This window comes from Amblyomma maculatum, chromosome 6 (assembly GCF_055883805.1).
Source record: "Amblyomma maculatum isolate TAMU_Amacu chromosome 6, ASM5588380v1, whole genome shotgun sequence".
Classification (NCBI taxonomy): Eukaryota; Metazoa; Arthropoda; class Arachnida; order Ixodida; family Ixodidae; genus Amblyomma; species Amblyomma maculatum.
In genome coordinates, this window is record NC_139349.1 from 82,832,333 (window position 1) to 82,853,310 (window position 20,978).

Sequence of the window (20,978 nt, forward strand, 5' to 3'; positions counted from 1 at the left end):
TTTTCTGCCCCTACACTGCTTACAAAAAGAGCTAGACTTGTACGCATATGATTCCCCGACTGCGTATTCCTCCGTACTCATCATACCTTATTTCCTGATTGCAGCCATCTGTGGAAGAAGTGAATGCAACTCGCAGTGACCTCATCAACGGAATATTAACCCTTGGCGCATGGTATACGTGGTTCAGGCCAATGCAGAATGAGACGACACTTTACCGCAAGCCTCAGCGATGATGGGTCTCAATATCAGGTGCAGACGAACACATGCGACAATTATATCTCAGACTTGCGTCATTCAGTGCCATTCGCGGATGCTGTGCAAGCAACTTAACACAGCAAGGAAAGAAAGCTACACCGCAGAGCAAAAGAGAAAATATCGAAAGCTGACCGGAGCTGAAAGTTACTAAGCGCACACTGCTACAGTTAAATTGACCTCAACAGAAGGTCACGGTACTACAGCAGGTTGATTGCAATTTCTAAGCTGGCTGAAAGCTCAGCAAGGCTGTTTCTTGGGCCAGGTGGAGTTTGCTCAATTTGGTGAAGCCTGATGCGCAAAAAAAAAAAAAAAAAAAATGGAGGGTCGTCCTGCATTGCGTCTCTCTCACGTCCCTGTATTTATTTATTTATTTATTTATTTATTTATTTATTTATTTATTTATTTATTATTTTTTGCGCTTCAAGATAGCCAGCTGAACGATATGTGCAGAATATTCTGTAAGTTCTATACGAGACCCGTTGTAGCCATTGGCTGCTCGATATGCGTGTGCCAGAGCTACTATAAAGTGAAAGCGACAAAATCATGCAAACCTGGAATGAAATGGAGCTCTGTTCGGGCCAGAAAGTATCCAAATCATACCTGTAAAAATTTGGTTTGGTTTGAGGGGTTTAACGTCCCAAAGCAACTATAAGGCTATGAGAGACGCCGTAGTGGAGGACTCCGGAAATTTCGACCACCTGAGGTTCTTTAACGTGCACTGACATCGCACAGCACACGGGCGCCTTGCTTTTCACCTCCATTGAAAGGTTGCCGCCGAGGCCGGGATTCGATCCCGCAACCTTGGGAACAGTAGTCGAGCGCCGTAACCACTGCGCCACCCCGGCGGGGTATACCTGTAAAAGTGTATGAGCGACCCTAATAGCTTACGCTTATTGTGAATCTGTCTATAGTGTTATAAAATGATGCTTAACTAGCCTTTGCTAGTTAAGCGCCATTATACGTTTGAAGATTTTGCGTATATTCTTTTTCGCGGCAAATTTAAAGCGTGCTGCAGAACGCAACTCTGATGAAATGGAGGTTGTATCTTCTCACCTCGAAACTCTTACAACTCGGACAAAGCAAAACGACTAAAGCAGAAGTACTTTTGACTAAACTGCTCAAAATGACTGGCTGGCGATGCTCTGGGAACCAGTTTGCGGACTACTTACTACAAACATACTTCTGATGCTTTCTAATGGCTGTCGCATATTGTCCGACGCAGCTTAATTTTGTTTTCCACGATGTCAACAGTCGTTTTCAGGTGGCAACATTTTAGTAGCGCCGGAGCCTTAAACGGTCACTTAAGGGCATCGCGCGCCTTTTGTATTCATCAGACTATTCCCTTCTCGCGTGACGATTAGGTTGCGAAGAAAATAGACCGAAACGAACATAAATTCATCTAGAGACTTCCATCTGTTCGAAATCGAAAGCGAGCTGTTCTGTTACCTCGTGAATGCACTGCGAAGGCTTGGATAGAATCGCCAGCCTCGCCAACCTGGCCGGCAGCAGTGCACGCCTCAACGCGTGGAACCGAACAGCCAGAAGGTGTCGCAACTGAGTACACAGGCAAACGCAGAACAAACTCTGGCGCGTCACGCTGCGCTTTCGGTCAACAGGAAGTGTGGCACGGGCAGTGCCGAGCGGCAAGAAAGAGCTAACCCTGATCACATAATTCGCGCCCCGAGGTTTTTCGCGGCGCGCACAGTGTGTGTACACAGGGCCAGTCAAGCAAACCCTCCGAGAGTGAGCAACGGGGGATGGAAGGGCATTGCCGCAGCAGCAGTCTTCTGTGTCCAGTCTCGGGGCAGTGTACAGTGAACGCATCGCGATTCCGAAGCACGGCTCGAGGCGGCCAGGGTCAGGAAGGGCTTCATTCTGCTTGTTTGTTAGATCGCCGAGTTCGTTCGCCGCGCTTGGGCTCAACCCTTCGCGCGCGGCCTACCTCTCGCCCAGCTCTTAGCTGGCATGACGTCACGCGTCGTTGTCGAGCGACGGTGCCGAAACTCGTTTGGCTCCACTCAACGCGCACTCTCGGCTCACCCGCCGGCAGCAGCACAGCGGGCGGAGGAGGATGCAGTGCAGCAACAGCAGCAGCTCCTTCGCCTGCGGGTCACAACAACACGGCGGGGAGAAAAAGGCGAAACAGAAGCAAAAGGGAGAAAGAACGCCCGAGGTGCAGCGGCGACGGAGGCAGGGTGGGAATCGGGGGCAAGGCAGTGCACGGCGCTTTAAGAAGTTCGCCGACCTGCTTGCCCCGCTCCAAAGAAAATGACGACGGAACGCGCGGGGAGGGATGAGCGGAGGAGGAGGAGGAGGAGGGAGAAGCCTGCACGGGGGTGGGTGGCATTGCGGTCGCGCAACGTGGTTTTACGCGCGTGCGCTCCTTCGCACCGTTTTGCGAACCGGGAGAATTAACGCAGCGTCGGCTCCCGTGCTAGCCCGAATATGAAAGGTGACGGGACGACAATCAGCCGACGCTTCATGCCATCTCACTGGACAAGCGGTCTCCTTTTGTCTCTTGCTTCCCCTTATTCTCCATCTCGCACTAAGTGGCAGCACGAAAAGGCGCTGCCGCTTCGCGCTTTCGAAATGAAAACCTATCATCTCTCTGCACTGCTTCCAACTAATAGGGCTCGGGAATTATTCTTTAATTTAGTGATACTGTAGGTCAGCACTTTGGTTGGCCAAAGCAGGCGGAGCAATGCAGACATAAACCAAGACGCTCGAAAACAATGACTAACACAACAAAAAGAGCACACATCTGGTTCACTCTGCAATTGTCTAAAATGGCTTCTCAACATTTTTATAGAAACATCCGACTCAAACAAGCCAACGGGGAACGAGTTCCAGTTTGCAACTATTCGCGGGGGGAAAAAGAACTGCAATATGAGCATTTGTTTTGGTAAAAAAGAAAAAATACATAAATAAAATGGGGCTAATGAATGCTGATAAGTATGTCGAGCTCTTCTAGTGCTAAGTGCTTACACCCATCCAGCTAACTGAATATCAATTTTGCCTGAGAATGTTGGGAAGCAATGCAAAGCGGCGGATTTTCCTTTTTACTGCTAAGTTTGTATGCCTATTTTGTTGCGTTAATTGATATGGTAACTCACGCCCCTTTATACCTAGCATATTTCTGATCGCCTTTCTTCTCGCTCTAAACTAATTCCCTTCTGGGTATAAGGGCGATAAGGGTCCCATACTACTGTTGCATATTCCAATCTAGAACTTACAAAGCGATTGTAGGCCGTCACCTCGTTTTTTTTTTTTTTTTTTTTATTGTAGGACCTTTAAGCGCTTTTGTAATTAATCACAATTTTCTTATAGGCGTTGAACAGATATATCGGAAATGATTGTTTTGTAGCGATATTTATTGCCTCAGGGCATGAGTAGGGTATGAGCTTTAAAAAAAATGAATAAATGGCTGATTTTATGAAGTCCAGGAGTGAGCGATGATGAGGTTTTTGCGTCCAAGCGATATATGATGCAGTTGCTTGCTGAAAGGCCAGCTATCGTCAGGTGCCGGATTCGTGTCGGTTTCAGTGCTGGACAGTCCCACAGCAAGTGGTGAATATCGGCTTCAACATATTCGTTTTTACATATCTGACACCCTGCGCGGGATATAAGTATTTGAAGTGAGACTCCGTCCTAGTGACAGTGTGAAGGCAACACCGACCTGGATCCTCCTTAGCGCAACTTCCTCTGCGCGGATACGGACGAACGGTGAGATTTCACCGCGAGGGCAGCTTCAAGCGGTGACGTCGCGTCAAGTGCAATGCATGCTACAACTACACGACGAAGACTTTACGTTCGCAAGCTTGGTTCTTGAACAGCAACCAAGTGTTCCCTTGTACGCATTGCCCGCGTACACTTGCACGTACCACACGGCCGGATAACACAGTCGCAGCCCAACTCATCCGTCACGGCCAGACCGCGGCCAATTAAGCTGGCCGATAAAGGCCGGTCGCAGAGCAACGCCGTTCGCGCATCCGCGCATATAACAACATACACACAGAGCACGTGCGAGCCAGACGCTGAGGCAAGAGCACGCCGGGTTCGCTCGGAATACGGGAAACACGTTTCAAATGGAGCCGCGCATGGACCGAGACGGAAAAGCGGGGGCAGCCACGGGACACACCCCGGTGTAATCACGTCGCTCTCCCGGTAAGATTAACGCCGGGCGAACCGGGGCGAACGCCTAGAAATGCTAAGAGCGAGACAGAGAGGAACGCGACGCATGTAAAATGAAAAATAAAACGAATAAAAAAAAAAAACTGTTGGACGAGGAGCCCGAACTCGAGGAGGAGATGCGTGTATATTTCATTAGAACCACGCGACCGGAACGTATAATACACCCCCGACTCTCCGGTCCCCCTCCAAAGCATGTAGCCTGCGGCTATACACGACTGACAGTTGTGGGTACGCAGACTATACCAGGTGTCCCCAGGTAAATGAAAGCAAAGTTAAAAATAAAAATTGCGAGCCCCAGCCCGGGGAAACCAGCTAAGAGCTGTTCTGAGTCGCTTGGCCTATTCTGTAGATTTCTTTTTCGTTTGCGAAAGTTAATCTATTAGCAAAGAGTAATTAGCTAACTTTGAAAATACTAGCTTCAGGGGAAGAAAAAAAATGTCAAGGTAAAAGTTGTAGGTCTTCTCGAAAGGCCTACATTGTTTCCATCAGACTAGCATTTACGAAAAGTAACTATTTTTCCAGCCGAAAACGATGTCTGGGGCAATAATATTAAAAAAAAAAAAGAAAAGCTCCCTCGCTATGGCGCCGCTTCTAAGTCAGGAGACGGGCTCCCAATAACAAAATCTGCTTTTCGCTGCAGTGTCCTCTCCTATGTTTTGTGTACGCACGTGGCCTAAAGTATAGCAGCTGGCGTGACTGCTTTCTTTGGAGGCCAGTAAATAGACGTACGTAAATCACAGCGTGATAAAAAAAAAAGGTTCGTAGCCGTTTCTAAGGTGATCTACGACTCTCGCATTAAAACTTTTTACCTGAAGTCAAGAGTTAAAAAGCTAACTAGTCTACTAATTCACTTTGGTCAACGAAATAATACTGCAGATCAGGATCATAAGCAGCTCTGAACAACTCTTATAAATGGTTTCACTGGGGCCCGGGCTCCCCGTATTTTTTAGAACTTAAATACATTAGGTAGAACACCCATGCAGTATGTAAAGAAGCTGATTCAGCGGAATGCGCAGCTCTGAAAAATGCCATATTGTGCTTGAACACAGTTCACCTTAAGGCATATAAAGTGTCCATATGAACCGAAATGAACATTTCACGTGTGTTTATCAACACCGGCCCCCTAGGTGCACACACGTCTTCAAGCGGGAGCGCTTGATGCTTTGTTTGTACGTCGCCGTCATGGATAAGCAGGGATTCGGCAACTTATCGGATTAAATGCATGGGCCTTGAATGCAGCATGTATGTGATGAAAACACGGGATAACAAAGCATAATAATTGCTACATTTAACTCTTCGTGCCAGAAATCAGACGTATATATATATATATATATATATATATATATATAGACACACAAGGAGCGAACAGTCTGCGAGTCCAAGGTAGACGTGTAGACGTTTGGGATATCTTTTCTGATATTGTGTTGATATTACCCCTGTAATGATTTTACCTATACTGTACTCACCTATGGGGCTGGAACGTGGAGGCTAACCAAGGGGGTTTTACTTACGTTGAGGACAACTCGGAGGGCTATGGAACGATAAATGGTAGGGGTAACATTAAGAGATAGGAAGCGTGCAGAGTGGGTCAGAGAAATAACCCAAGTTACCGACATTCTAGTAGAAATTAAGAAGAAGAAATGGACATGGGCAGGACATGTAGTGCGAAGACAGGATAACCGATGGTCGCTTAGGGTAACAAACTGGATTCCAAGGGAAGGAAAGCGTAGCAGGGGGCGGCAGAAAGTTAGGTGGGCGGATGAGGTTAAGAAGTTCGCAGGGGTCAAGTGGATGCAGCTAGCACAGAACCGGGTTAATTGGAGAAATATGGGAGAGGCCTTCGCCCTGCAGTGGGTATAGTCAGGCTGATGATGATGATGATGATTTCAGGGAGAAAGATAATTAAAACCAAGGTGGAAGGAAATACAACGCGACGATGGCCGAACCCACCACCTCCGTCGTGATTACAAGGACGCTTGTGTTTCGAATCAGACACGCTACCCTACAGTTAGCCAGGCACGTTCCTTGGTTAAGCGGGAGTCAAGACGTTATACATATGTGGGGCGAACTTTCGCATACGACTGGATCACAAATGTAATATGTGAGATATTAGAGAGAGAGAGAGAGAGAGATTTTAATGGCAACAGGAGATGTCTTCCTGGTGGTGAGCCTAGCATGCTACTCCTGAGCAATATTAGGTGAAGGAATTAAGACATTACTATTCGGGCGAATCGAAAAATCTATGTACATACGCGAACAAGCATCCGCCAGGAGACCTGGCAAACGGGAGCCATTACCGCTATCGCGACAGACCGTTAACTAGTAGCCTAATTAGTGTACTTCAAAATTTTTGAAGCAGTTAAGAAAGACATACAAACAACCTGACGACTGTCAAGTATACGAGGAAAGGAACTTGAACATCTGAAGCACCACGACGCTGCCCATGATATTCGCGGTTAGATGGAACAGTTTCTCACTGCACCGCGCATATACCTCGAATGATTGAAGTGTGCAGTTCTAAACCAATCGAACGCTCCGACAGGTATGTTCGAAGAGGATTCCAGTGCCGCGCGGCAAACCACAGAGTATGCTTGCGACGCCTCCACCGTCAGGTGCGCGCGAGCGGGCAGTCGCTCTCACGGCCTTCAGCGGCTCCTCGCGTCCCAAGCGGCTTGGCGCGAAATATGCGAGCGAAAAACGCGCGCGATACGTAAACAGGACACGAGGAAACGCGACACAATGCACATGCCGTGCACGCATGGAGTCATCAGCAACTTTGCATCTGACACAGAACGAAGAATAGACGCTTTTATAAAGTTGGGCGTACGTATAGCAAGTGCGTGTACACACCGCCCACTCTTCGTCGCTTGAGCTGTAAAAAAAAGCGGGAACACGACGTATTTAATTGGCCGTGCCGCAGCCCCCTGCGAAGTACCGTACATAATGGCGCCATCTAGTGACGAGAGGTATTCGTACGTACGGGCGCACGTCGGGGATTTGTAGTGTGCGCGCGCCTGTACGACGGCTCGATATACGTGCGGATCTGCGCATGCGCATTCGTTACCCGCATCGTCGCGGCGCACGTAACGCCACTGTGTAGGTATAGATGGTACAGCCATGCCTGTTATATAACTGCTTGTTAGGTGTGTTTCCCGGGTTAGGTGTGTGTAGAGGTAGCGAGACGGACGCAGTGAAAATACATCAAAACCTATATACATGTATAGCTGTCAAATCGAGCCGGGCCACGTTGGACACATTTTTGCCCCTCCTCTGATGAGGCTTCTAATGCTCTCAGACAGAAATCACGAAGAGCTTGCGACCAACGCGACCAACGCGACCACTCGCAGTGCGTCTATAGATCATTGGAGTGAAGCGCGATAAACTGACAGATGCGTCTCTGGCAAGCCACATATCTGCGGCGTCAGAAACCCCACAAAGAGCGAGGTGTGCGTTAAACAAACAAACAAAAATAATAACAATGACCCTGGCCATGTTCCGAATCCCTGAAAGCATTCGCCCAGTAGGTCAGCGGTCAAAGTCGCGCCAAATCTCGCAGGCATGTACTGAGCCCCGTCGGCCCCCGTGCGTATGCGCGCTAGGTTCAGATGAGAAATTCGCGTAGGGCAGCCTCCGCGAGTCTGTCCTCCGACAAGCCGGGCAGCACCCGAAATGGAGAGTTAAGGGCGGAGAGATCGAAAAAAAAAGAAAAGAAAAAAGAATACGCACGAAAAACACTCAAAAAGTGAATGCCCGGAGAGGAACGTAGAACGAAGGAAGCAGCCCTATAGCTGTACCTGAATGAGCAGCTGCTTCGGGCGATCGAATTTCAAATTTGCAGGCAAGGGCCCTGCGAAATCGCGGCGAGTTTTCATTATACAGCTCGTCTTTCTCTCTTCTGTTTTATTGCGTCAGGAGGAGGAAAGCTAAAGAAAAAAAAAACTATGAAAACATGAAAGTAGAAGAGAGAGCTCCACGCATATGAAAGAGCTTTAATAATGAAAAGATTTCCCACACGCACCACACACAACAAAAAATAATCTAGAAAACGAGGTAGGGGAATATCAAGGAGGGGGACGGGAAAACCGCGAAGCAGCAGGGTGGTCGGTGAGCGCGGCTTCAATCCTGGCTGCTGGCTAGTAGCACGTGTGTATAAAAACCGCGTCCGCAGGGCATTCGACTATACGCGCACTGTAGACTCGCTTCGATATTCGCCCCCCCCCCCCCCCCCCCCCGAAGAAAATGCCGTCTACGCACGCTGTCTATCCTTTTCAGAAAGTTATTCTTTTTGGATTCACTCTGCCCTTTCGGTATTCCCGTCTTTACTGTATTGATATTTTTTTTTTCTGCGCGTTCTTTTGTTTTGCGAGGCCATCGTGATTTTCTCCTCATTTCGGTGCTACCCTCGCTCCCGCCACACGCGTCGTGCAAGCTACGCGCGGCGCTGGCTGTCGCTGGTAGCGCAGGAAGCCAAACATTCACACATAAGGACATGGGTAGAGGGCGAGAGAGCACACGCGCGCAAAGTAAGCAGAGTCCAGGTGCGTTCCCGGCGCCGGATCAGTGAAAGTGAATAAGCGATATAAAAGGAAGGGGAACAAGAAAGGGGAGAGGGAGAGCAAGGGAGGGGTGGCACTGAAATTCGCTGGATTTAGCGGCCTCTCTTATAGCTCTCTCCGGGTCGTCTCATGCGGGCGGTTGCTGCGGCCGCAGGGGCCATGCTTCTTCCAGGTTTGGCTTCTCGCGATAGAGCTGGTGGTTGATAGAGAGACGTGTGACGAGCAGAACGTTGCAGAAGAGAGAGGAGGAAGGGCAGTTGGGGAGGGCGTTGATCGAGCCGCAGATCCGCATCGTCTACTGTGCCGCGGAGATTACGCAAAGTGCGCCACGCCGCGAGACCCACGACAGAACTATATACTCTTTCGCCGCACATGGCACTATACTGCCTAGCGCGCACGCTCCCCCCTCCCTTCCCGCCTTTTCTGCGCTTCTCCCTTTCCATCGCGCTACACTCTTTATCGTGCATCGCGGCATACAATAGCGGCATCCGTGGCAGCACGTGCACTTTCGCTTTCAGAAGCGCGTAACGACGCCGCCAGCCAGCCTGTTTACGGCAACCGAGGAAGGGAACAAAAGTAGGGAAAAAATTAAACCCCGCAGGATGACGAGCAAGGAGCACGGGCACAAACATAGCCGATAATATCGGCAACACAGTGGTGCGCCTTTTATTTTTCTTCAGGGAAACAGCGCGGAGCGCGCACGATGAATGCCTGCGAAGTGTTATACCTCACTCACTTTTCCATCGCTATTCTGGGAAGCACTTGCTATACTCGGCTATTTGGCGACAATGAAACCGCGTGAACAAAGAATCGGAGTTCACCGCCAGGTGCTGCGATGGTGTGCACAACTCGGGCCGGACACAACGTAACCGCGGGAGGCGCACTATATACACCTATTGATTCTTTTGGATACACTATTTTGTTTCATATAGTGCTGCGCTCGTACCATTGAGCCTGTGATGTGAGAACGGACAGAGCCAGCAGCATTTTCCGTCGGCTCATTTATCCAACGCGCGCCTAACAAGTGCAGAAAATGCATTACCATTATTTAGCACAAAAGAGGAGGCGTATATATATGAATACGAACGCATGGACCTTAATGTTATGACATGGGTACACCTGAGAATTGTAGCAGCGAGATTGAAACCATCCTGAGGGGGCCTTTCACAAAGGAGGCCCCACCGAGTACATAGGAGGGATCCCATACAAAAATGGTCAGTGTGCTTTAATGGAAAAGTTTATGGTCAGCTATGTTTATAGGCTTTTATAGTCAGCTATAAAAGGTCATTGGAATATCTATAGACATCTATACCACGTTGTCTATAGCTTCTGAACCATACAAAATCTCTAACTATAAAAAACCATATGTCCGTGAAGCTATAGATTATTAGTCATACAGTTATCTTTAGGTCTCAATAGAGTTTGGAATGGCTCCAAAGCTGCAGACTGTAAGTCATAAATAAGTTTTAGCAAGCTATAATAAATTGTAGGTTCCTGAAGCTATAGACCACTAGTAATACAGTTATCTTTAGCTGTCTATAGAAATTTTAATGGCTCTAAAGCTACAGACTGCAAGTTATAGAATCAGTTTTAGCAAGATATAGAAATATGTATGCTCTTGAAGATATAGACTATTAGTAATGCAGTTATTTTTAGCTGTATATAAAAATTTGAATGCCTCTAAATCTACGCACTGCAAGCCACATGAGCTGTTTTAACTGGCTATAGAAAAGTGTATGCTCCTGAAGCTATAGACATACAAGTCATAAAGTTACCTTTAGCTGTCTATAGAAATGTGAATGCCTCTAAAGCTACAGACTCCAAAGCATACAAGCTTCTTAGCTGGCTATAGAACAGTGTACGCTCCTAAAGATGATAGACTAGTAGTCATGCGGTTATCTTTAGCTTTCTATAGAAATGTGAATGCCTCTAAAGCTACAGACTGAAAGCCATATAACCTGTTTTAGCTGGCTATAGAAAAGTGTATGCTCCTGTTGCTATAGACTATAGTAGTCATACAGTTATCTTTAGCTGCCTATAGAAACGTCAATGCCTCTAAAGCTACAGACTGCAAGCCATATAAGCTGCTTTAGCTGGCTATAGAAAGGTGTACGCTCCTGTTGCTATAGGCAAGTATCATACAATTATCTTTAGCCGTGTATAGAAATGTCAATGCCTCTAAAGCTACAGACTGTAAGCCATATAAGCCGATTTAGCTGGCTATAGAAAAGTGTATATACCAAAAGCTATAGACCAGTAGTCATACGCCCTTATATGAAGGTACATATATCGTCGGTTCGAATCCCTCGTGCGACTTGTCCTCTAACTTGATTAAGGTTTGTGGGCTGTATGCAACTAGAAACCGTGTGTCATCAACCGTAATGCTGTACGACGAATAGATTGCGTAACAATCTTGGTATAACTGTTTAAGGAATAACAGCGCGGAGACGAAGGACAAAGAAGACAACACCAGCGCGGGTGTTGTCTTCTTCCTTGTCCTTCGTCTCCGCGCTGTTATTCCTTAAACATGTACCAACTAGCTCAACTCTCCGTTTTATTGGTATAACTGGTGAGAGCCCTGTCGCCGCATTGATGTCCGCCTCCGGTGAGTACCTCCGACCCATGATGGTTTTAGTCGTGGGGACTGCTGGCCAATTTTCAGTTATTTAGGCATCAAATTGAAAATAAACGTTCGAAGATGTAGAGCATGACACACGTGCACATACACAAATGCACATGCACACGAATTTTCTATAGCTGACCATAGAAAATGCTAAAGACTGCAATACATTAGAACACCATGCAGAATTAGTTCATAGGTCATAGAATTCTGTAACAGGCTATAGCTTTTTGGGACAAATATCTATATCCGACCATACACAAAGATTTTATATAGCTGACCATAAAAGTTTGTACGCGACCATAGAAAATGCTAAAGACTACAGTACATAGGCAACTATAAGTCTACAGAAACGGTTAAAGACTTCTGTATATCACATCCTATAGCAAAACCTAAAGACTACCACAGGAATGGCTATAGCTTTTTGGGCCAAATATCTATAGCCGACCCATACAAATGATTTGCTATAGCTGACCATAAAAATTTACACCTGACCATAGAGCATGCTAAAGACTGCAGGAACCATAAGTCTATAGAATATGTTAAAGACTTCTATAGAACAGACTATAGAAAAACCTAAAGACAGCCATAGAATTGACTATAGATATTTGGGCCAAATGTCTATAGCCGCGACCATACAAAGGATATTCTATAGCTGACCATAGGAAAGTTTTGTATGGGTTATAGGAACTGCTGGAGACAAAGAAACGTGAGAAAGTTGTAAACCGCAACGCGAAAAGGACGCCTGTATACCCTTTAGAGGTCACCTTCAGACAACACCTCTGCAAGGTATAGGACTCGGACTGCACGTGCATACACACAAAGACGGAAACCAAGCCAGGTAATGATATTTCCTTTGCCCTTCGTTCCGCTCGCCTTCTTTTTAAAATTCCTTGCATGTCGTTCTGTAACCTCGAACATGGCTTTTGTCGTTTTTTTTTTTTCTTCGCAACCAGAGGAATTTAAAGCGCAGAGCTGCGTACACTCAAGTGACATAAGAAGCTAAACGCTGAACGAAGTAAGTACACACGGCAGAGAGATCATCCACAAGCAGTGCCTCCTGGCAGTTACCATGCGGAGAGGAAGAAAGTGAGCTGAACATAACTAAATGGCAGAGGTTGAAGACAAGAAGAGCGCAGGGACAGAGCAGGTCCGTCTTTGCCAACAGTAACTATAGGCTGCGGGCTTCGCTTATAAGTCGGGTAATGGAGCCTTCGTACCACTTCTGAAGCTGTAAATATGTGCAAAATAAAGGCGAGCTCCTGCCCTCACTTATTAAGAAGTTGTGGTGGGAAGCCATGTTGGCTTTAGAATACAAGCGAGAAGCAAAACATGCAGCCTGGTTACTTTTGGCAAAGACAGTACGTGTGCTGGGAGTGGCCAATACCGTATAGTATGGCGGCGTGCGTTGCCCACTACGTGCCTGAGTGGCTTATATACGTGCCTGAATGGCTTATATACGTGCCTGAGTGGCTTATATAGGAGTGCGTCGCTCAGCACGCGAAAGCCGCGACGCCGACGAAGGATTCTTTGGAGAAAGGCGTTGTTAACACTATTGGCTCAAAAATGTCCCTTCGGCGCATGACCACTGACCATGCCCACTTTACTCTGGAAACGGCCGGAGGTGTGGTATATACACCAGTTTTTCACTGCTGCATATTTCCTATATGTGGAGCAAAGGCGTGCACTGTGGTGCTTTCATCACGGTCGACAGTATATATTAAACCTATAGAACTCGTGCCCCTTGTATATAGGGCGCGGTAAAGTTAAAGACAAGAAAGCATAAAAGAAAACAAAACACGATCTACACAGTCTACAGGTCAAGGCATGAAATGGAATCGAAATACAGTTACCCTTCTCATGCAATAATGGTATACATTGCGAAGGAACCGATACTGCGAAGGAAACGCAATTCCATTAGTAAATGCAACACAATCTACTTCAGGCGGGAAATGAGCGAAAAACGACGAGAAAAAAAAAAAAAAAAAGGTTCCTCCATCCTTTCGACATGGTTACACAACGGGGTGGAACTCGAGCGGTTGATATCAGGTATGCAAATTCTGTCGAAAATGCGACCAGAAGCCGTGTTTCATAACGATCCATTTCCCGACGCACTGCCACATTATAAATTCCGTGGACGCAAATGACATCACGCAGGGTTTGCAGCAAGCAAGCAACATATATTTCGCCAGTTTTGGTGTCAACGGTAAAAAAAGGGGGAAAAAAAAGGAAAAATATTCCCTCCAGAGAATGAAGCTCCGGTATGCCTTCCATGGCGTGCCAGGCAGCAAAGCTCGCTACCTGTAGCCATCGCTCCCGTCCGAACCCTACCTGCAAAAATTGCATGTTTCGGAGTGCCGCAAGCGTACCGCTTAAGAGGCCCGGAGTATACAAAAATGGCCCATCCGAGTTTCAAGCGAGAATACTCTGTTTTTACGCCCTCGCACCCGTCGCGACGTACCAGCAATGGCATCCGCGGCTACTGACAGCGAGGCTGCGGCATCTATAATCCCGGCAACAGAAACTCAAAAGCGCACCGTTGCGACACGCACTATACCTATTCACGGGACAAAGAGGCAGTAGAGCTCGAAATTAGCCCCGAAGCGATTACACCTCGACCAAACCTACAGAGCTTCCTATACATTCAAGGGTGTTGCAAGTTGCAACCATGCCCTGTACATGCGACGGCCCGCACAGTTTTGCCAAAGGGTGCACGACTCGGCCCCTCTCTCGGTGGCCCCAGCAGCGCGAGCGCGCGTATATACGGCGTAGCAGCGGAACACGCCCTTTGGCCGACGCGTCGCGCAAACCTTTTGTTCTTCTTTCGCGCCGCGAATTTCTATCAGGGCGAGACGACGTCCGTCTGCGCCGCTTCCTCTCCCTCCTCGGGCCCGCCGCGTTCCCGCGCCACTACGGAACTTGGCCTCGTCGCTGTTGTCTCCTCATGGACAAGCGCATTCCGTCCGGATTCCGAGCGCACCCGTCTGCGCTGACGCAGACGCAAGGCGATGGATGGCGCGGCTTCGGCCGTGTCTCCCTGCATGTGAACAGACAACTGTCGATGACGCATAAAACGAATATTTATAAAGACAGAGTTTGGTGAAACTTCGTCTGGCCAGGTACGATTATCGAGACAAAGAAATGCACTTGAATAGTACTAGCTGGCGGGCTAATCGGTGATGATCCATTGTGATTGACAGCGCTTATATACATACGGACAGAGGACAGAAAATAGAAATGACGACACAGGCAATATGTCGTCATTTTTTAGTCTGCATGTGCTCTGTCCGTGTGTCTAAGCGCTGTCAATCACAAGGAAATGCAGTCAACGGGAGGGCCAATTCGGGTTGCTCATTAAGGACAATGAACAAGGATTGTCTGCAAGGAGCGCGTACAGGCTCCGAAGCGTCAAGTCTGTCGAGTTTGAGTACGCCATCTTTGACTAAGTCCCTTCTTTTCCAGATTGGATTTTCCTTACGGCCGTATACATAGAACCAAGTTGCCTAAAGCGTATATTTTAGCTGCAAAACGCGGCAACTGGAAACAGCACGCGTGCCCGTGCTTCGCGTGACACAACTGGAAAATCATTCCGTGCCACGCGCTGGTTAGAAGACACCCGAATGGCCAGTGGTCCGTGAGCATGGCCTATATGACCAGGCCGAACGAGCAACATTGGAATCTTAAGTCCTTGCCGTGCCGTCTATATAAGACAATGCATAACATCAATGTACACCAGCACAAACCGCCTCCACGAGTCGGCGTAGCGTATAGTTTAAGCTAACATAGAGACTTAGCTTACCGTGATCCGCCACCGCGCGTTCCACTGCGCATGCCCAGATCCTCTTGACGCCGATAGATGGCGCCACATACTTGATGTCGGCACATAGACCTGCCGCGTCTGGACCAATCAGCTTGTGCGCCCCGCCCATGCACGGTAGAGGTACAGAGCCACTGTAGTAGAGGGTCACGGTGGCGGATCGCGGATCACGGTAAGCTAAATCTCTCTACTATCGCTAAAGACCGCACCCGTGCCAGACCATCGAACAACCAGAAGCCGGCCTGTTGCCAAGAAGTTTAGTAAGCGCGGATTCAAGCAAAGGTCGAAGCAGCAGCTACATCAGCGAATGTGGCACCGACTGATGGCTAACGCTCTTTTGTTGAAGGACAGTTAAACCTCGGCTACAATTTTTTTTAGTGTTAGCATGGGACAGTTAACGGACATCATCGAGTGGTGGTTTTATTGAGAATCAGAAACGAAGAAAAAACATTTGTGGAAAGTGTGGCATCTGCTATGGTGCCCCGACGGACCTGAGCTAATAATAATAATAATAATAATAATAATAATAATAATAATAATAATAATAATAATAATAATAATAATAATAATAATAATAATAATAATGTTTATTTACACCCAATGTCATCGAGCGGAATCCTTGCGAGATAAGGATTTTTTCCCGACAGTTGGGCGAGTCTTTCATAGAGAACTCCTTTTTTTTTTTTTTTTAACGAGGCCGGTATGGTATAATGGTAGGTCAGTTGGCGCATCACGCTATTTGTCAACTTGCCGTGCTCCTCCAGCGATCAATCCGTTTTGTGTTTAAGCGCAGCTTTGCATGCGAGTGACTACAAATATAGGCACTTTGCCAGTCTACACGTTCGAGCGCAAGGTGTCTTGCAGCATAACTGTATAAGGAGGCCGCAGCGGAAAAACAGACAAAAGGAAGCAGCGATACCGAATGGCACATGTACAGCTTTTATCAAAAGTTTACAGCCCAGAGGGTTTGCTTTTAAGCTGCATAATATGACTTCTGTAATAATTCGGGAAGTCCTAGCCATTGGAGAGGGTATAGGACGAAAAATCTTGTCTTCAGCAAGTATGGAAACCTGGGAATGCATTACGAGCCACATAGTATCACTCAGAAGCAGACCCCCCGGGCTATAAACTTTTGATACAGGCTGTACCTGACGAAAGGTTCGCTTAGTGACGACGCCTGCCGCTAATAGCCGCGAATTTGTCCCATGGAGGAAATAAACAAAAAATGAAAATGAGAGAGCGGGAGTTAAAGGTGAGAGAGCTGTTTGGTTGGTTGGTTGGTTGGTTCATAGGAAAGGAAAGGCGCAGTATCTGTCACACTTGCTCTGTGGACACCTGAACCGCGCCGTAAGGGAAGGGATGAAGGTGGGAGTGAAAGTGGATAGAGAGAAAGGGGGGCCGTAGTGGAGGGCTTCGGAGTAATTTCGACCACCTGGGGATCTTTAACGTGCGCTGACATCGCACAGCACACGGACGCCACTTCGTTTCGCCTCCATCGAAACGCAGCCGCCGAGGCCGGGATTCGATCCCGGGAACTCCGGCACAGTGGTCGGGCGTCTTACCACTGCACCACCCCGGCGGCGCAAGCATTCTTCCCGCCATCTGTAGGGAACTTTCAAGGAGACCGCGTCGATGAGTTGGCGCCGCACTGTTCAGAACACTTGGACCGCGTAATGGACGGCGCGTTTTAAGCGGCCTAATGAACACCTTGGCGCTCGAACCCGTCGGCGTTTTCCTTCGCCGCCGTATGTAACGAAGATTAACGGTACACGCGGCCTCCTTGCACCCGCTGCGGAAGCCTCTGACATGCGAGCTGCAATTATACACGCGGCTGGACCGAGAGGAAGGGTTGAACAGCAAGGGACAGAGGGCGGGGAACCGAGTGGAACAACCTCCATTGAAGCTATCATAACTCGTAAGTCGACAAAGATTACCAGCCAGGGGCGTGGTCAACAGATCGATCCCCGGTCCCGCTGCTACTGGGCGGGGCTCTCACCGCGGAAACGCGGGGGATTCCTTTGGCGCTAAGCGAAACAAAGGCTTAAGGGTTTACGTGCACGATTTCACGCGTGCGCTACCGAAGCAGCCACACGTACGTTCTTCCGACAGTTTAGAGCTGAAGTATCTGGCTATACATAGTGATCATTTCTCAACCTTCTCGCCCCTTTATATGTACGTCATCATTCCGGCTTACAGCTTCCTTACGAACACGTCTGTAGATAGTCATCGTATTGACATGAAACAGCCAAAACAAATGCGTATAAGATCTAATGCTCATTCTTCCACTTTTTCTAACGATATGGAATCCGCACTTAAGACGCCTGGCGGTCAGCTTTGTTCCCTATATCGCCAATAGTTTAATGCTATAGCGGTGTCTCGCTGTGGACAAGCGCCTGGCACGGTAATACTTGTCAGTTAAGTCACTCCTGTTTATCAGTAAATCGTAGGCCGACGCAGAATTACTCCTTGAGCCGGCATAATCCAAAAAGATATTTAGTTACTACTGCGTAGTAAAAGATCACAACGGAATTACCTCGCGAGGTCGCAAACAAAAGTATCATCTCAACTTCGTACATCATTTTTTTTTTCTTTGTGCGTGTACCGCTATTGTAGCATGTCTATGTTAGCGCCCCATTATTCCTGTGAATTTCTAAAGATGCTCTTGGCGATGACGATGCCCTCATATGGTGATATATCACTAGAGAGGAACACGTGTATACTACGCAACGTGCATAGTATATGTGTTCGCAATGTCCTCGGTGGAGATGAGGTTCGAGTGCGACACGTTGCCGAAGGAAGACGCGAAAGGGCTTCTTCCTGACACCAGTGCACAGAAGAATTTATTTATGCTATGTGCAGCCTTTTACACTATACGACCAGGTAGGCCGCTACCATGCACAGCGATCGGGAACGTCAGTCCCAGAGTTCCCCCGCAACGGGACCCTCTCCATGCCTCTGACTTGACTCGGCTATACGCGTAACGTTTCCTCGTTCTTCGGAGCGCGCCCAGCGCGAAGCTTGATCCGGTCCGAACGCTCTTCTCTGACTCTCCAGCGAGAGCCCCCTGCCCGAATAAGGCTCAGACAAAAACGATAGAACCTGAACCTAATATATAAACGAGAAAAGACCGAACATACAAGGTTCTCATGGGATCTCTCTCTTCCAAACATCTCCCCCCCCCCCCCCCCCCAAAAAAAAAAAAGAGCTTGGATTTATTTTAAACGGATTACGACGGCCGAAACCGTCTGATTGGCATTGTTCAGCACTGTTTTGAATTGACGGTTTAGCATTGAGAGACTGGCACAGCGTTTGGCAGTGTGTGCCTTCCCCTAAATGAAAATTGATTTCTTTTGAGGAAAAGGTGAACATCGCTTTTACAATCAACGACATACAATCAGAGGTACGTATTCCGTCGTGTTCGAGTGCATTGTATACCGCAAACTAACCTTCAACTTCGCTAGGCGACCTGTGCTGAATGGGAAGAGAAATTATGTGACACCACGTGAACGCTGCACGAAGAACGCGTATGCGTCACAATGTTGATACGAAGTCACGTGGTATGTATCTATTGCCACTTCCAGTGGACATAATGTGCTTACTCTACCCATGAGCCAAGTGTAAGGCTTTCGCCTCAAAAGATGACATGAATCCGCCCCTGCAGCAGCAATGGAATAAGCAAGCGGCTAAGTGAAAACAAACACCAAACTCACGACAATTTTGCAAAGGAACGGATGTGTGTTATAAGTTCCTTTCTGCGCTGGTATTGTGGAGCCCAATACAATTGGGAGTGCTAACGGATGTTGCAATCGCAGGCGTGCGGAGTATATCGTTCCATTTGGGGGTGGTCGCTTTCGCTCGCATCGTTCGACATCATAGCCACGTGATCGCGCACTGTTCTCGACAGAAGCGATGAGTGCAACACAAAAGCTACAAATTTATCTAAACACTAAGAATGCAAACTCTTGCGTAAGCCGCTTTGTGGCGAAGATAATACAGCGATATAGAAGAGGATGACAACGACAAGCGAATGGCATGTATAAATTGCAAGTTATTTTGCCGGAGCGGACTTTCAAGCGCTCAACGAGCACCTAGTCCGAGGCATGTACACGTGCGACAAGAAAACGCGCAGACACTGTGAGTCATAAAGTCGACGTGACAATCCACTCGGCAGATGCTCCATCTCGGAATTGTAGAAGAGCCATGTCGCATCGCGTTCAGGTGACGAGAAACTTGGGGACTGTTCGCGGGTATGGCTTACCGGAACGCAGAAAAGACGAAGCAACGGCGCAGAGTATATATCCAAGCTTGTACGGCGATCCAAGAAACTCGTCGCACTTGTCCCGTCATGTCACGACTGTCAGCCCCTGCGAAGAAACAAGCGATTCTTGAAAAAACATAACTCCTTTTGTGCTTCAACATCGTCACCAACTCAAAATCGCACAAACTGCACACGCCGCGTCCAAAAGGCGGCGATAATTATCACGATGTTTAATTTTTTTTTTTCCCCTCAGGGCAAAGACAAGCCATAAAATTAAATTGAGCAGCTATTCGTTTCGCGCTGAACGCGATGAGGAGCAATTTAGAGACCTTTTCGAGAGATCATGCTCTTATGCACGAAATGCAGCAAATTTCATCGGATTAAAATATATATATATAAACTTATATTTGTCTCATTTGTATTTGAGAAAAAAGGAAAAAGTAACCCGGACGCGGGCGTACACTTTCATTGCAGCCTGGAAACAGAATACTAAGAGAGGCGAGTATAACAGGTCAGAGCAACTTGGCCGCGGGACCCGACACACATAAACTATGCAGGCTGCTCATTGTTCTGTGCTCAAACCAAGAAGCTCAGTGTACTTTACTGTCTCGTTCCACTGATGAGATTAACATTTACGCACGTTCCGTGAGCTCTGCCTCGTCAAGTCGCATTTTTAAATGCCGCTAAACAGTACACCCTGGTGCAGCCGAACAATATATATATATATATATATATATATATATATATATATATATATATATATATATATATATATATATATATATATCAGGGGCGTTGCCAGGGGGAGGGCTTATGGGGCTTCAGCCCCCCACGAAATGTTTTCGTACTGTCATACACCGCAGCCCAAAACAACCACCAGAGCCGGAAATCAATCTGGACTTTGTCTCCAGTATGTCATTTTCACGCTCAAAAAGAGATTTCGGCGGGAATGAAAAAAGCGAAGGGTGCATTTAGTTTTCTGAAATCGTTCATCGGGCCATACAAAGGAGGCAAGCCATACTATCAGACAAGTTGACAAAGCGCGCATATATGGCATGCGTGGGAAAAAAAAAAAAAAAAAAGCTAGGAAAGAGCGTGACGCCACATGAGCAGCCTCCGCAGGCCAAACTCGATCTTCTGACGCCGCGCTGTCTTCTCTCTCTCAGGCCTCTTGTTCGCACTGAATCTCGGTGTTTTTAGCCGCTATGTACGTTCTGGTGAAAAGTCTGTCGAAGTGGTCTGCTGAGAGCATTGGTCTGCTGAGAGCAAGTGGTCTGTTCG

The 20,978-nt window shown here is 47.6% G+C and overlaps 1 protein-coding gene across 1 annotated transcript in view; it reads right to left on the reverse strand.

Annotated features, from left to right (window-relative positions):
- LOC146186120 (uncharacterized) overlaps positions 1 to 20,978 on the reverse strand; it is a 132,054-nt gene that overhangs the window by 42,392 nt on the left and 68,684 nt on the right. The window contains exon 3 of the mRNA XM_084607987.1: positions 19,698 to 19,803. Coding sequence (XP_084464113.1) covers positions 19,698 to 19,803 — 106 coding nt within the window. The remainder of the gene's footprint in view (positions 1 to 19,697; positions 19,804 to 20,978) is intronic.